This window comes from Athene cunicularia (genome assembly GCF_003259725.1).
Source record: "Athene cunicularia isolate RWA chromosome 23 unlocalized genomic scaffold, athCun1 chr23_part1, whole genome shotgun sequence".
Taxonomy (NCBI): Eukaryota; Metazoa; Chordata; class Aves; order Strigiformes; family Strigidae; genus Athene; species Athene cunicularia.
The window spans coordinates 1,811,678-1,829,606 of record NW_020799130.1 but is presented as its reverse complement, the minus strand read 5'-3'; the positions used below and the strand labels follow the sequence as shown (position 1 = coordinate 1,829,606).

Below are 17,929 nucleotides of genomic sequence, written 5' to 3'. Positions count from 1 at the left end.
CACAGCAGCACTCCACACACACTCCGTTTCCTCAGAGGCAAGACACCAGAACCACTGTGGAACGTGTCACGAGGGGAGGCAGCTTGACACTGCAGAAAGCAGAAAATCCCGTCTTGCCTTCTAGGGTTTGATCTAGAAAACCCGCATGGTCTTGGAGAGGTACCTTATCTTATGGATAATACTCCTGATTATTTTTTTTTTTCTCCTTTACTTTAGACAAAGAAATTGAAGTTAAACCAGCTGTGCAGCATTTTGAATACTTTGAGCACTTCATAACTTTCCTATTAGTCACCCAAACCCTGGCAGCTTTAAGGAATCCAATAAAAAGGAACCTCAATATTAACTACATCATGTTTAGTTCTCAAGTCTTTTAAATCAAGCTTACAGTCCATGAAGTTTTTCCCAAGCCTTAATAGCTCATTAAATCCTGCTTCAACTGTGGCTTGTTCCAGGTGAAGAGAGGGCACCTTACCTCTGCAGAAGGGGAGAGGAAAATCCCAGGAGGCACTGTTTTCTGAATTGGCATGGCACGTCAGCAACGCGTGTCCTTCCAAAAAGAAGCCGGGGTTGCAGCTGTATCTCACTTTGTCCCCGATGCTGAAGGTTGTCCCTTGCTGAATCCCGTTCTGCAGCCTTCCCGGGTTTCCGCAGGTGTGACTTGGTAGAACTGTCAAAGAAAGTTGCTTCTGGTTAGGGACAGAGCATTGGGACAGAGCTGCCAGGTGAGGAACTCAGAGGGAGAGGCTCAACTCAAAGTAAATGAATCACTTAAAAAGGTAAAGAGCAAATAACCACCAAATTGACCCTACTGGACTGCCCCGAAATTCATTAGTTACAGCTGAGTGCCATTTCCACAGAGTATATATAAAAAGGCAAAAATCACTCCCCGAGCTATTGAATCAGAAACAAGATCCACCCTTTCCTGACCAGTTTTACCAGTTTTTAAACCAAAGCATCCCTCTTTCCTACGCTCCCCTACAGTTCTACCGAACACGACTGCAGCTGATCAGAACGCAGGGATTACATTCCCATCTGAACTAACATTTCTCAGCAGACCTTCGCCGGGCATCTCAAAGGGGCCCCTGCCGCGTACGCGGAGTTGTGTCATCCCTCCGAACCACACCGAAGACAGCAAAACCTGTAATCAGCAACTATCACCCAGACAAAAAGAGCAACGTTTCAGCCCATCAGGATTTATGCTTCCTTGCACTGTGTGTTTAATCCAGATTTCACACATCGGCATCAAACCAGACTCCGCTCCACTGAAGGCAAAATACAGTCCCACAAGTTTGCAACAGAAACAAGGATGCTTGAATAAAAAAAAAAATGGAAAAGTTGCAGCTAAAATGCTAGTAAATCCTTACCCGATGCCTCTGTACGGCAGTTTCAAAGATTTTAAATAAAACTCCACCGGTTCCCATAAACCCCTCCAAAAACATCCACCCAAATCACGGGTTTAGAGCTCAATATAAAACCCAATGAAGACAACCAAGACTGAGGAATGACTTAATCAAATTTGAATCAGGCCCTTGTGCAGTATCTTGTATTATAGTTTTTTCATTAAGGCTGAAACATCAGAGGAAGGAAAACACGGTCATTCAAAACTGAGTGATGGTTTATCGTTGGAAACAATTTTGTCTGGGGCATGAACAAAACCAGATTAATTTCTACAAGCGAAGGGAGGTTTAGTCTGCAGCTCTGCCAAGGAAAAGAGGAAGATTAAAAGGAAAATGATATGCCAGTATACATGGAATACAGAACGGAACACAAAATGGTGTAAGCACGTAAAATGAAACGCAAATCCATAACGCTCCCCAAGGCAAAGATGCTCCCTCTGTCCTGCCGCGGGACAGCACTTCCAGGGCAGGATTTGACCCTGCCCTGCCCTGCCTCCGGCCCCCGCGGAGCAGAGCTCAGGCGTGCGAGGAGGGCTCTGCACAGAGGCACTATCCCTCACAGCCAGGGAAATGAAAGACTAATCTGTAATGAATACAGGATTAGTCTTCCCGCATCCAGACAGACCACCTTGTTTGGTAGTTAACCCACTTCCAGATTAAATGCAACCTTCCCACCTTAAACTTGATCCATTTTAATGGCACGTACACCTCGACTGCTGCACTGCTTCAGCTTGCTTTTTTTTTTTTTTTTTTTTTTTTTTTTTTCCCCCCTGCTGTGACTTCAAGCTCTGGCCACATCTGTGTGCAGAGGAGCAGCCCCTCCAGCTGCCCCAGAAGAGCAGCCAGCACCCCGGGGACCCGGCCCTGGCTCCAGCCTCCCCAGGCAGCAGGGGAGGGGGGGGCAGGTACCAGCTCTGACAGGCAAGATTTCTTCCCCTTGCTCCCTCCCACAAAATACTATTTATATCCTTCCACAAAGTGCCTGGAGCTGGGAAGTTCAGCAGCAACTTACACATAGAAATATTCATGACTATGAAGGTTTTGTGAGCCGGGGGGAGGCTATCAAATACATCAGATGGGCTGAAAAGCAGTGTAGAACTAATGTTTCATATTCTGTAATGATCCTCAAAACCCCAATTTAATTAAATTATCAATGTCATTTTTTTAAAAAAAAAAAATGTGAACCCATTCCTACTTTTATGCTTCCATCCTTGAAAACTAATGACTAGAACTTTGTTATAAATAAAAATCTATCATTTTTAAAAGTCAATCTCTAAGACTAGCTGCTCTCTACTTAATGAACTGTGAAGAATCGGACAACCTTAACCTGCACTCTACCTTAAAATCATACCTGAAAAACAGGATCTCATTTAAAAATTCTGCTTCGTTTGGCTGCCTTAACTAATATTTTGCCACAGGACGGACAGTGTACGTATGCTTTTTGGGGGAGGCAACATTAACTCCTTGATCACTTTGGATTCAGTTGGGGATGCTGCAGGAACTGGTAAGTATTGATTATTTTGAATTGAAGAAATTAAAAAAAAAAAAAAAAAAAAAAAAAAAAAAAAACACTGAATTGCTGCCTCATGGACCAAAAGATCTGCTTCCAGAGAGCCTGGTGCTACACCCAGAGCTGAGTTTGGCATAAGCAGCATCGCTGCCCGGAGGAGGATCCGCTGTCAGTCACGCCCTCGAAGCACTTGTGCAGAAGGATGATTTGGGTCAGCCCGAGCTGAAGCAGCAAATCTTCCACCACAGAGGGCGGGAGAAGAGTCAAAAGAGACTGTGAGTGTGCTTCCCAAGAAAGCCCAGCTTCCCAAAACCCTGGGGCAGCAGATTGCACGCGGGGTCCGAACGGCGGGGGCGCAGACTCTGGAGACGTTGCAAGCCCCCGACTGCTTCTCTCTGCCCCGTGCCTTTGTTTCGCTGCTGAGTGTGACTCCCGGACCTGGTGTAGCAACTGCTTTCCCAGCAATGGATTTGTGATTCTGCTCCCAACGTTCCCAAGAAGAGATAATATTATTGCTCATACTTGGCTGCCTCTAACAGCCAGACTCTCTGATTGCTTGAGAGATTAATAAAACTGTATTATTTACATCAGATGTCGCACAGAATAATATTATTAAAGCTTTGTCTTACCCATTTACCAATTCCACTGTAGATTAGTAGCATGGATTTTTTTTTTTTTCCTCCCTATAAAAGCTTTGTTCCAAGCAATCAACATAATATTTTCCAGTGATTGTATGGAAATGAATGCAGCCACAGACCAGATTTGTACATATGAATAGAAGGTCCTGTTAGTCATTTTGTAGCTAAGCCTGCTTCTTTCCATGATGAATTTAGAGCAGTTTATTTTATTTGTCTTGATTTGAACAGCTGCCAAACCGTTATTTTATGACAGAGGAAAGGAAATAGGATTATTTTATTGCAGTTGCACCTGGAGTGCTCCCCAACATACCTCAGACATCACCATCCCAGGCATTACTCAGATATACTGCCCTGGAGACCTCACTCCAGAGATGACACAGTAAAGAAACCATAATCATGGTGTTAACTGCCAGCAGAGACACCAGTAGCACCAGACCAGGACCTCTGGAGAGGAGACGGGGTGAGAAGGACAACTGGTTTAGGAGTTAGCATGAGATAGGATGATCTGAGAACAAGGCAGAAATGGCACCTTCTCGGCAAGAAACTCCGAAGTGTCAGGACATGGAAAACATCCGTCAGGAATAAACCCACCAACCCTGGAACTCTCCCACTTTCAGTCTATCCTTCAAATCCACTTACTGTCAAAGAGAAACCTGTAGGGCCCAAGACAATCTCCGCTCAATTCAACTCCCTTCTGCTCCAAGCTTTCTCCGCTTTTTTTTTTATTGTCTCCTGCCATTCTGTTTGTGCCCATTTTGTCCCATCCGTCGGAAACTGTGCGGGCTCCACCCACCCAAGACCTTGGGTGCTACTCAGCTTTTACGGAGCAATGAAGATGCTTCCTCCCTCACGGAGCCAGATCTGACGGGGCAAGACCAGAGAGGTTTCTCAGATTTCCCAGTCTGTTGCTTGAAAATGAACCGAACAAATCGGAAATGGGAACAACAGATTTGAGACGTTTCCACCATCCACTCCTGCGAGCTGCCAGAGAGCAGCTACAGAGATATCAGAATTGCTGATCGGCATCAGAAGCTTCATACCATTCACTGACTAATTTTTACCCTTTCCAACAGGCTCGCCAGGCTGTTCCCCACTTTTCTCATCCCCTTGCCCAGGATCGCTACCCTGGAAGTTTTCAAGATCAGTAGCTCTCAAATCCTAGTACTTGTCAAACAGTGTCTCCTTGTTCCAGTTCATTTGAAATTAATTAGTAGTTTTTAAGAAATTAGATGTGACTCAGGACATCCTTGGACAGCATCTCACCATCAGAATGCATTCAGCCTAATTACATCAGCCTTTCCTAAAACCCCACGGCTCTTTTTGTCAGGAGAAAATGAAAAAAAAAAAAAAAAAATGCTTCTCTTCCTGCTCATCCCATTGATACATTTCAGCTACTTTACCAATTCAGGTACTTTCAAACAAAGCAAATTCAAACCCATCCCTAGGCTTGCTCACCACCCCGAAGAGAAATCTTCCCCATCTCCTATTCAAATTAATCTTCAGCTCCATTTTCTCTGTTTATATTGTTCGAATATAAAATAACCCCAACATTTAATACATCTAGATACTGCATTCCAGTCTATTACCCTATTTACATAGCTAAGAGAAGCATTTTTATTGCTTGAATTATCTGCGGTAGTTTACGACAGATATTTCAACGCTATCATTGTTCTAACCTTGAAATCTTATCAGGGAGTGCAACTTTTATGATATGAGGCCATACATTATCTCCTCGTTCCCGACTAATTTTCATTCCTAATAAAAAAAAGAAAAGAAAGCAAGCAAGCCATGCCACACCAGGCACTTAGAGCTCCTGCATACAGTTATTACAGCAGGAATAATTTATAAATCCCAATGAAAGGATGCTACACAGACCAAACGAAATAACAAAATCATTGACCTAAACTACTCGGCTCGGTCATCACTGCATAATCCTTCCCAAACGAATCTTAATGATGCTCTTTCAACCCTTCTTGCCATTTTCCTGCACTTGCTGAATCTACTGGGAGTTGGAAGTCGAGACATCCGAGGGAACCAACTGATCTGCTAGACCCAGGGCGGAGCAGCATTTCGCTCCGAAGACGACCTGCACTCTATTTGTTACCTTCCTAGAGTTTCAAAGAGAGAAACAGATTCTTTATGGAGAATATTTCGAAGAATTCCATCACAGTTTCAAAAATTCACCGAAACACCTATGCACAACGCGGACAGCACACCTTGGGCCAGCACAAAGGTGAGCTCGAGTGGGAGGGGGAGATCCACACAGACCAATTCCCTCCCCGCTCTTCGTCCGTAACTTTTGGGCCAAGTACCACGGGGATACTCCACGACTCTCTAACATCTTTCACCACGGTTTCAGTGCAATCTGTTTTAGTTCAGAAGAGTTTTAACCTTCAGAATAAGTGTCCAGCGTGTGCTAGAGAAAAGGAAATAAATGCTATCTTTTTCATTTCATTTTATCCCTTTTTTATGTCATGATTCATTTCCAGTACAGCCAACAGAGATAAAGCTAAATGGAAACTATTTTTTCCCTCTAATATTTCTTTGTTCACTAAAAACCAGCCAGATAGTTACTTTTGGATAATAACAGACCAGAATGGTTCATCATTCATCTTCTTTGCGGTAGTAGTTCTAGGGCTTTTTTGGAAATTCATTTTCAGTTTTCAATTTACCTTCCTGCAATGTGCTACAGCAACTTCAGTGCATCTTCCAAGAGCACCACGCAAGCTGAGAGAGGATTACTTTAGGTTTGATTTAGTCATCCCAGTACAGAAATAGCAAAAGATTCAAAACATGAAAGCAGTAAGATCATGGGAGATAAGGCAACAATCCTGCATATCTTCAGAGATGCAGTGAGCAGGGATCCCTAACTTTTGGGACTTTATGCTGCTCATTATTTAGACTTTCAAATAAGCGTTGTTACTTGCTGAGCACCCTAGAGGAAGCCTGGCTAGAATGAAGATAGAGATACTGAAGCCTGGCTACAAAAGTCCTTTCCTGGGCCCCGAAAAGCAATGTCATGCCAGCAGATACTTCGACGTCAGCAGATGCTTCCTTTCCAGAAGCAGTGCTCCTCACACGCCATCCCAACCTGGGATGCTCTCCTGCATCAGGAGCTTAATCAGCGAGGCACTTGAGATTGTGCTTATCTTTGTGAACATGCTCTAGTCCTGCTGCTTTTCAGTGCAACGACACTTGAACACCAGCTTAATTTAAAGTATGTGGTTAAGTGTTTTGCGTAGCAGGAATGGATTTAAGTGTATGTTTAAAGGCTTCATTGAACTGGCATTTAACAGCTGCAGAGTAACTTGAAAAAAAATTCCCCAGGGAGGAGGGTGGTTCTACATTTGTTTTCTCTCTTCCTCGCTGAACTAAGGTTAACCATTCCAAGGGAACAAAGACCTGCATCTTTTTGTAACATAAAAGACAAGCCAAGAAAAGCAATACTGCAGCGGTTATCAGCACCAGAAGACAACTGCAGGAACCAAACGAAAGCAGAATTAAAACTGCAGCCCCTGAGAGTTCAGCTGCCATATCAGATTAAGCATCTCACTCCGTGGTAGACATCAGGACCGAAAGCCAAGGTGTCAGTGCGGGGGGAAAAAAAAAAAAAAAAAAAAAAAAAAGGTGTCAGATCTAGAAACCCAGATTTGAACTGATTCTATCTAGACACTGGGTGCCAGTGTTGATCCGCTCTGCGTTTTGCTGGAGAGTGTCCCTGGACAGGGAACGCTCTTTGTTCTGTTAAAAAAAGCCACTTCCAACTTTAGAGACCACATTGTTCATCTGCTTATTGATCTTCTCTAGCTATTGGCTGATTACCCAGAAACAGAGATTGGAGCCAGCTACATCTGTTTTAATAAATATTTCACAGCAGAGGAAGGGCGTTCGCCACAACATAGCGTTCCTAGTTTTTGCAGCCGCTTCTGTGGAGCGGGGGGTATCTGAGGGCAGGGCGGCAGCAGCCCCTGTTGAGGATGGAGCCGCTGGGCACCCGGCGGTGTTGGTGCTCCCGAGGTCTGTGCCCAGACACAGCGACCTGCCCAGCCTTCACGCCAGCAGCACAGGCAGCTCCATTTCCTTTCTACTAGTGGCTTCTACACATCCTTGTACTCCTCACTCCCGGCTTCTAGAAGCCTTTGGAGGGGCAGCGGGGGATCGCACACAACACCCTCCTGCTCGGGCAGCAGCCCACCATCCTCCCAAGCAAGACAGAGTTTGCTCACAGTGGGACTGAGGTTAAACCATGAATAACCCATTCCCTCAGGGGTGGGGCCAGAAACTCCCATAATCCACAGCTTTCAGCTTCCACTCAAGCTACATCAGGTCTGGCTAGTTTGTCTTCATTTTTCAACCGCCCTGATAATTTACTCCCCTCTTAGAGTTATCTTTTCTGTAGCTTCTTTAGGAAGCTTGGCTACTCGATACCACGCGATGGCCAATACTATTGACATAACTAACTGGGACATCCACCTTACAGAGCAGTCCATCAACCAATCAGTGATATCACACAGCTTGTGAGGGAACGGCCTTGAGAGCAGGAAAGGTGAAATATTAATACTGTTGAGTAGAACAGTCAATAGTAAAAGCAAGGAGGAACGCTGAGCTCCGAGGGCAGACACTTCATATCAATAACCAAAAAGAAAATACGTTCCAAGGATGGTGCCATGAGAGAGTTCACTGAGCTGCTGCAGCAATTAGCAAGTCTTCTGCTTCCGGCACTAGAGATTCATTATTAATCTGCGGTCATAACTGATCAAAAAAATCTAAAAGGTTATTTTACCCTCCTCACTGAAAACAAAGCTGAAACGATCTAATTATGTCATAAAAATATGCCTAGAGCTCAGTCCCGTTTCCTAAATTCACAGGTGCCTATCCTGCAAATTCTGCCACAAGCGTAATTTTGCAAGCTACGCAATAACATGCACTCATCTCGGAGAACAAGTTCTGAGCCCCACGTGGGATCTCCCCGATGCCTGAGTATATCCAGAAGCAAGAGCTTATTCTGGTTTCAAGGACCTTATGCTGCTTTTAAATCCTTGTCTGTTACTCAAAGGTAGATGTTGTGGATCTGGGTACTCAGACCTGCCCCATCTTTTCTTTTACACATCTGATTCTCAAACATCCTATTTAATGGACATTAAAAGCACATTTATGTAAGTTAAGCTTAAGGCAGGCAGGGAAGGTGAAAGGGGAAATGCCCATGAGACTAGTTTAAAATAAAAAAAAAAAAAAAAAAAAAACAGTCAAAAACATAACTTGAGAGTTCAGAGTGAATGTCAAGAAAATACCCTTCAGTAGAAGGGAAGCAGAACACGCTCAAAGGCTTCCCAGAGACTGCAGAATCGCTGTCCTTGGAGATCTTCAAGCTCCAAACCAAAGCACAGGTGACCTGATCTAGCGTTGGTCACCACTCCTGCTTGGGGCGGGCGGGTCTGCAGCAGAGCCCTCCTGCAGTCCCGGGGTGGCTGCAAACAGGAGAGCACCCGCTGCTTCCAGACCCGCCGGCACCTTAACACAGAACCACGCCCTGCATCCCTCACACCAGGTTTTCGTAGAGTGCCACGAAGATCAGCCACTTGAAGCAAACACCTTAAATTTCAGTCGGAAGGGATCGTGTCTGTCGCTCCCGAGCTTGGAGGACATGGGTGCAATTCCACACGGCTTTCAGCCGAGACCCGGCCGAGCTCACTCCGCACCTCTCCTGTGCTGCCAGGCCAGTTTAAGACAGACCCTGCAGGACTCTTGCAGCCTGCCTGCCAGTGTGGATTACCCATGTCCACTTTGGAGACCTCTGCACTGACATACGTATTGGAGAGGGAGGGAGAAACACCCAGTCACCCACTCAGCGCTTCCACAACTAGAGTGGCTGCTGGCCACCCTTCGTCAGTGAAAAAAATCTGTTACCACAACCATTGGCATGAGCACACAGCTCCAGTCCTCCCAAACAAAACCCATCTTCTAGTTGAAGAAAACAAAACGGGGGATGCAGGGAAACCTGGAGAGACCACGCAACACACAATGAACGGGCATGTCCATCCGTTTCACTCACCAGCAAAACAGACGAAATTCACCTCATTCACTCTTTTCTCCCCAGACAAGATAATGTGAAGCTTTACTCAAAGGTTAGGTCTGTATCTATGCAGAAATGCTCATTTCAGTTCTAACTAGAAGAGTACAATGGTCCAGGTACTTCAAGGACACCTTAAATATACGAGGAATTGATGCAAAGAGATGCTACAAATTAAAAATCCATATATACATGTTACAAGAAAGGCATCTATTGTCTAAATATTGTCATGGAAACAGGATACAGATTTGCTTTAAAGGACACTTGGAGGCCATTAATGGAATGAGAAAGGTGTTGGACTGAACCTAGAAGATACCTCAAGATCTCAGAACCAGCCTGAATCTTGTTCCACTGCATGAGGGAAACCTAAGCCTTGCTTAAACTTCGCATCACTAATATTAAAGCTGAATGTTTTGGCTTGGATAACACAACACTACACTGAGAAAGATCATATTGAAAGAGTTCAAATGTAACCACAAAAATACCATGTTAGGTCCCCACATGCAAATAACGAGGAGGAAAAAAGGTGCGCTCCACTGAGCATTCAACATGAAACAGCTCAAAAAGAATTTCTTCCAGTTCCATTTTGGGTTTTTTTTCCCTGCTACTTGAATTACACTGCTTATACGCAGCGCAGGTCTACCCTCCCTGAGGGCAAAGATGCAAACCCTACGTGAACTTCAGACAGAGAGTAGGGGAAGTAGAGCACTCGCCTACCCACCCTGGCATTCTCTACGGCAGGTGCTCAGAGGAAGACGGAAGAAGATCTGTTTATTGCAGACAATTTCCTTAACCTGTCTACAACAGAAGAGAAAAACATCCAGCTTTTGTGACTGCCAGTTTACGCCTTGAACATTTCCTATTATGAAAACGCTATATCTCAATCTAAACAGTCTTCAGCTCCTGAACCCTTCAAACAGCCAAAGCATGGAAGTTCAACCCCTTCAACTCTCACGCTGGAAACAAGAATATACACAGCAACCTGTTTGACGTGCAATTCAATCTAAAATAAGTCAGACCTCTTTGCTCTGGAGCTATGCATCGGACACTCAGAGGGAAAATGCTAGGAGGTCAAAGCAATGCTTGAGCGGAAAAAAAAAAAAAAAACAAACCAAAAAAAACGGGGCCCATTGTAAAATATAAACTAGAGAAGGTAACACGTACGCCTCACACCCAGCAACAGCTCACTAAAGCTTGGAAGAGATTTTTCTGTGATGGCCACCACAGTCCACTATACCAGCTGAGCCGAAACAGGTATTTTTAGACCAAAACCCTTTATGAGCTGTTCGTCTTATTACTGCCTCATTCCATTCATTATATTTTTAATCATGTCCAAACAACTGAGCTATTAAATAAATTCCAAAGCAGCACAGCAGGCGGTGGCTTATGCAAGCTGAAGATCAGAGCAGTAGGAGAGAAAGGCTACTTTGGTTGGAGATTAAACCTTCCCATTCTCACAAAGCACAAAGCAACTGCTGGACTCGAGTGCCGCGCGTTCGGGATTACGGCCATTTCTCAGTCCTGCCTCCTGCTGACATCATAAAAGACGTTCAGGATATGATTTACTTTATAGAAGTTACAGGCATCCCACAAAGGAGGGAGAAAGTTATATAAGTAACCTTTCAGTAATGAACTCCCCACTGCAAACGCTTTTGTCAGCCTCCACTCGAGCATCTTTTAAGTGCACGTTTGTACCCGGTAACACTTGATGCTTTGCAGACAGCTTCAGCATCTTGTAAACAGTGTTGAAATAAGAGACTCCACACTGCCGTGACCACGAGAGAGATGCTGTACTGCACATCTTCCCTCCCTTACAACGGAGTAATTGGAAAACTTTTAGTGATGTTTGAAGACATCCACCCACCTGCTTCTGTAAACGCTGAAAGGTTTTTACTGAAATCAGGGAAGCTGTTGTGCCACAAGTCAGGAGGAAACCGACATCACACAGCAGAAGACCAGAAAGAAACGGCTTACTGTCCTGCAGCACATTTCTTTCCAGCTTCATGAGGCAATTCCCACAGAGGCAAAAGATGCATCTCCCTTCTTATGAACCCTGGTATTTTGGGAAGGCAGCCCCTGGAGCAAGGCTTACAGCCTGTGACAGTACCAATCCATCATGGCTTGGCTTGTTCCATGGTTACCAACAGAGACCTACATAGGGATTAAACAACTAAAGAATAAAGGGGGAAAAAAAAAAAAAAAAGGCATTTCATAAGCAAGGATAAACATACTTTCTCAGTTAGAGGATTACACCTGCCATTCAACCTCATCCCGCCTCGATTTCTCATCTTTCGAAGACAAATTGATGCTATTAGTTCTGAACGAGTTCTTGCTCCACAGGCTGGCCGAGCGCTTTCACCCAATAACCCCCACCCTCCTTCCCAAATCACTGTACCCAAATTCTTCCAAGAAGAACCATTTCCACCAGATAAACTAAGTCCCATCAGATCTTTGCCTCCAATCAGAAAATCCATTCTCTTGATCAAAGGCTTCAAACCTCACTCAATTCACAATTTTTCCTCAACCCCTCTCACTCCCCCCGGTCCCCGCTGCTGCCAAAGCAGCTTCTTGCTGGTCCCACTGAGGAGCTCCAAGGAGATCTGGGACCAGAATAAGTTGCCCCAGCAGGGGTTGGCCCATCGTCCCTCGAGGGGTTGGCACAGGCGGACGAGCAGTCAGTTTTGCTCTTGCTAGGATTAGAGAGTTCTGTCCGGTTGAATTCCAGCCATGACAAAGTTTACTAGCACTGGAAAGCTACCCGAGGCTCCAGTGAAATTGGATATATTCCACAGTACAGAGACACAACAGAAAGCTTAACAACATGTGGCATTTCTATAATATTTTATATGTCCAAAGCATCATTTAGGCATTACCTGCGGCTCAGGGGACTGGTCAGCCAGGCTGGAAATCTATTTAGCATTAGTTCTCATGGGATTTCTGATAATGGATTTTTCACTTGTGCCAGAAATGCCAAAAAAACAGATCTGTTAGGGGGTATCACAGCCTGTACGCTTTCATTGCAACCTACAGTCTCACAAGAGTAACGTCACACTTTTTCAAGCTCTAAAAAGTTTTCATTTTAATTTCATTTCTAAACAAAAGATTGTTATAGTCCTTTTTTCTTTTTTTTCTTTTTTTTTTTTTTTTTTTTTTTTTTTCCAAGTCACTTGTTTACTTTCAGCCCTATAGCCTGAAACAAAAAATTTCCGGGGAGAATTAATGGCTATCATTTCTGTACACTCAAGCTGCACCAGGCGTCGTTGCGCTTTGGTCCAATGCACTTTCAGCAACATAGATTTTTCTGTACAATATAAAAATTACAGCTAGTTTGCCCACTGAGAATCTGCTCATACATAATTACATAGCTGGAACAAGAAAACTAACTTCCGTTAAGTTTTTGTTTCCACTAACTTTCTTACCTACCGGTCACCTGAGGCTGCCAGCTCAGGAGAACACCGACGTGCACGTGCCACCGTTAAGAGAACAACAGGTGAAGATGCTCCAAGATGGTTTAGGATACATCGAGAAAGCACGGATGGGACAACTTGGTCATGTATTCACAACAGAGCACAACTGCTAATGAGATTACTATAAGGAATATGCTAGCACAAACTCGTTTTCCACCCACTATACGTTCCTGCAAGGCTGGTCTAATTTTATAGGATGAGAGGTTGCGTGGGAGGAACAGGATAAAAGCCAGATCAATGCTTTTAAGACATTTTAATTAGCATAAAGGTTCCACTGCGTTAGTTTACCGAGTCGAAAAAAAAAATACATCACAAAATGTCTGGAAATTCAATTTTGGGAGAGTCTGGGACCTGGATCACCATCCAGGACACTCTGAAAAACGTACATACAACAATTTCTGACAGCACGTAGAACAAACTGTTCTCTTTTCTACAAACCTACAGGATAATTTTGGAATCACCTTTATGTCACTTCCATGAGGACTATCACAACTCTTGTGCTTCAAACACAGTCTGTTTTCTTAGCAGTGAGCGGGGCTTACGTAATTTTTAATATAAAATAAGAATTCAACCAACTTGATGCCAAACTACAGGATCTATTCTATTAAAATACAGGATAATTCCAAACATGAAGCACGAGCACTGAAGTGATTAGTCTGCAGGAGGTGAAAATTCATGGAATTTAATGACACAGCACTGAAAAGAAAACTCCAGCAGTGAGTGCTCAGGCTGAGCCAAAAAAGCTAACGGCCTAAAAAGGATATCAGGGTCGGGAGAAGGCTGAACCATGGCATGTTCCCACATTCAGAAGATAAATGGACAGACGTTTGCATCTTCAACTACAGATGGTCTGCAACTGAACACGCAGTCATCTAACAACCTATCGCCTCAGCTTACCGAGAACGAAGCACAAATGGAAAGAAAAGCAAGAGTACAAAAATATTCCTGCAAGTTTTCTTCTCCCATAAGGCCAAGGGAAAAAACCATCACGCAATTAAAGTGCTCTTCATCAAGCAAGTAGGAGATACCATTTTCGCATGTGCATCTCGGGGCACAGAGAAAAGTTACGAATCCTGGAACACGAGAAGTCTACTCATTACATTTCCGATGTTACATGGTGCACAAATGAGCATTTGAAAGCCTAATCTTCTTAAAAACCATTAGAAAAAAAATATAAGAAGGAAAAAAATGCTCAGAAACTAACCACTTCTTGCAGCAATAAGCTGTTGGAACCCATGTTTTTATGCTTTTTATACCCATCCTCTTTCTTTTCTTCAGCTTTTATGCTAAGCTGAAAATACCCAGCCATCCCATCCCTACTGTTTATGGAAGTAACGACAGAACTGCCAAATTCCCCACCCTCCATTCTCAATTGCTTATTATCAAGAATGGAGGCCACAATATTGAAGCATCAGCGCGTATTTATATCTCTTTGGCAGAAGGATCTATTTTGAATGAATGAGCTCATAATTTCCCCAGTCTGAAATGTACTAATGGCATGGGATCTGTCATCTGGACTCAGTTACTTCCCAATACATAAATACCTGGATATGAAAATCTGACCCATCAGAGATGACACAAACATGATTTACACCAACGCTATAAAAACACTTCTCGTAGCTAAAACTGTAAATTCCTTTAGAAATCTCAATACAAGTTGTGCAATGTTTTGGCCTTGAAAGCAGTTGAAAGATTAGGGAGAAATAACTAGAACCTCTGGGGGAAAAAAAAAAAAAAAAAAACAAAAACAACCAGCAATGAAACTGAACAGCAAAGGGGTTCAGTGCATCTCCTCAGTGCACGCTCAGCAGTTGACTCCGCGCTGAACCCGGCCGAAGACCAGCTGGGTGGTGCCTCTCCACTGCAAGAGCAGAACAGCTCGGCAGCTGCGAGGCTCCTCCTAGCTGGAAAAAACTAGCAGGCTAATTAGAACAACCGCACCCAAAGTGTATGAAAACAGTGTGAGTGAACCCTTCGAGTGAAAGGTATTTTAAAAGACCTCGTCTGTCAAGCAGCTGTGGCCAGGGCAGAGGAGAGACTGGTGGGAGAAGCAAAGAGGGTTAAGACAAACCGTTCCGTTATATCCTGACGGAGGAGATGTCTCGCTGTGAAATTTCCAAGATGAAGCGTAGCACAGCGCTTCCCTGGGGGCAGAAAGCAGTCACTGTGACTTTATCAAGTAACTAGTTATAATTTTCATGCAAATAACACGAATAATCAAATGACTATCACAGCTGTGTCAGCCTGAAGAAAATAACATCTCCGAGCTGATCAAAGCGAGCCGATGACCTCACAGAGAGCACATTCAAGATGTTATCTGTCCTCCTGCAACTCGTTTACTTTGGCGTGAGCAGAAGAAATATATAAAAAAAAAAAAAAAAAAAAAAAAAAAAAAAAAAAACCACCCCACACCTCTCAGATTGCTTGTAAGTGCATGGGGTGAGACTACCGCAGACCGTGCACACCGACAACCTTCCATGAGTGCACATGACATTTTACTGGTCGGTATTCGAGGGGTCACGTGCATAAGTATCCACTTCTGATTAATTTTTACTCAGTCTTTGCCAGGCAAAACGCATTTTCTACCTCTCAAAGCAAAGCACCAGACAAGGAATGGATGGAACTGTTGAACAAATAAAAAGATCAAATCATCAGGGAGATCTTTCCAGTGGGTTTTGGCATTTGGTTGGGGTCTTTTGGTTTTGTTTGGGTTGTTTGTTGTTTGGTTTTTTTTCCTTCCAAAGCAGAGGTGGTTTCTTGTCTCCTCTGATTGTCAAGCCTCAGGAGAGCATCACACAAATCTGAGACGTCCGCTTCATCTTTCCAAACTGGTCATTGCCGCCGCGTTTTGGTTGGGCGCGTTGTTTTTAACGTACAACTCACAGGACGTGAATTATCTTTTACAACACCCAATCCCTGTTAAATTTAGTTGAAGGACTGGGTTAAAAAATTAACAGTCTACACACACAGGGCGTAACTGCATTCCTCACGTCTTTCAGAAACCAATCTGAAAACAACATGATGAATTTTATGACTGGGATACTCAGACACAGCCAATAAAAAACTTACACTTAAGGAAATAAATGCCTTTAAGGAACACATTTTGCTTTCTATCTATTGCATAAATTCAAGGTCATAAACTTAACTTACAAACTAAACGATTTCTCTTATAATTAATTTTATGCAGCACATTACAGCACTGGGCAGGGCCTGTGATGATGCAAAGCAGGAACTTCAACTGAAATCTTCCCTTTTGACCAGCTAGAGTTGGCATAATTATGTTCACTGCCCCCCCCCCAAAAAAAAAAAAAAAAAAATCTAAATGCATCCTCTTTACAGAGAGGTAACTGGATAGCCAATAATTTGATGTTAAAAGGTTTAGGATGCACAGAGATGTGCCTGTAAATCGACTCTGGGCAGTTCTCAGAAAAAAAGTTGTATCTGCTTTCACACGATCTGTGTGAGGACGTTCAGCACTAACATCATTTAAGCTCTTGCTACAAAGTCTGGAGAAAACACGTGCAATATTTTATATTAGAACCCAATCTAATTCTCCTTTAAGAGATGTTCAGTTTCATTCCTTTCAAGTGGGCATTGGTCATATCAGACCAACATATCTAATAATTAAGCACCATTAAGTAATTAAAGTTTTTGCAGTAAAAATGCAGAATTACTAGACAATCATTAGGGATTAAATACTCGCAGGACAAAAGAGAATGTGTAAAAGCCAATTTTCGGGAACAAATTGGAACCTGTTGCAGTTTTCTCTGTGAAATTGGTGGGAGCAGACTGTTTACGTCAAATTTTATTCTTTTCGCTGAGCTTTTCAGTTTTTTCCACCAAGAGTATTTCTCCCTGACCAGAGTTATCAAGCAAATGAAACATGCTGAATAACTTTCCCTAAATCTTTTCGTCTGCAGCACGCTTAGTTCAGCTTTTCCATCTTATTTTAACTGCCTGTTATTTTGTACCAGGCCTTACCATCCTCTAGAGAAAGAATGCACTTCCCGAGGCTTGGTACAGCTCAGCTACAGAGAAACTTGGGTCACATCTATTAGTGCTTCCACAAGGTGAAAAGGAAGCCAGGTCGTATTTATTTTTCTCTGCATTTCAGAGACTGTGGATTGACAGGACCTATTCTTATGAATAATAATAATATCACTGAGCCTTTCCGTGCTTGAATAATCATTGTTTTTTTTCCTCTCTAATAACACGATAGGGTTTATATGGAAGACTCAAGAGCATAAAGCCATAGTGATATTTCACATATAAATGCAAAATTCAGATGTGTTCATTTCCTAGCAGTGCTCACTTGTAGGTGGATATATTAGATGACAACACTACAGAAGATAGATAGTATGACTGCTTTTCCTGTTCAACCCACACTTTGTGAGTTAATCGGGTATTGTAATGTCTTATTTTTGCATCCATTAATGTGAGACAGAAATTCATACAAAGTTTAACATGTCCATTTTTATCTTGGTGTACTTACAGCACTAAAAAATTATTGCTCCTTTTGTTATTACTCTTTGTGAATCAACCTCACTGATATTTTCAAAACATGGACAGATCTGAAGATAATGTCCTGACTGATGGTTTTCAATAGAACAATATTTTGTAAGCTATTGGTAAAATAATAGTAGTTTTTTATTTGTAACTAGTCAAACGAGGTACTGTTTTTTATTTGTAACTAGTCAAACTAGTTTTTTATTTGTAACTAGTCAAACGAGCATCCTAATTTGAAGTGTGCTTGCACTTCTGCATACAGAGAATTCAGTCATGTCTTTTAAGTGGGCATATTTGCAAACAGAACTGGTTTTCCATGAATTATTATTATTATAATAGCT

The 17,929-nt window shown here is 43.0% G+C and overlaps 1 protein-coding gene across 1 annotated transcript in view; it reads right to left on the bottom strand.

The window, feature by feature from the left end:
• CSMD2 (CUB and Sushi multiple domains 2) overlaps nucleotides 1-17,929 on the bottom strand; it is a 287,923-nt gene that overhangs the window by 227,751 nt on the left and 42,243 nt on the right. Inside the window, exon 5 of the mRNA XM_026863211.1 lies at nucleotides 473-667. Coding sequence (XP_026719012.1) covers nucleotides 473-667 — 195 coding nt within the window. The remainder of the gene's footprint in view (nucleotides 1-472; nucleotides 668-17,929) is intronic.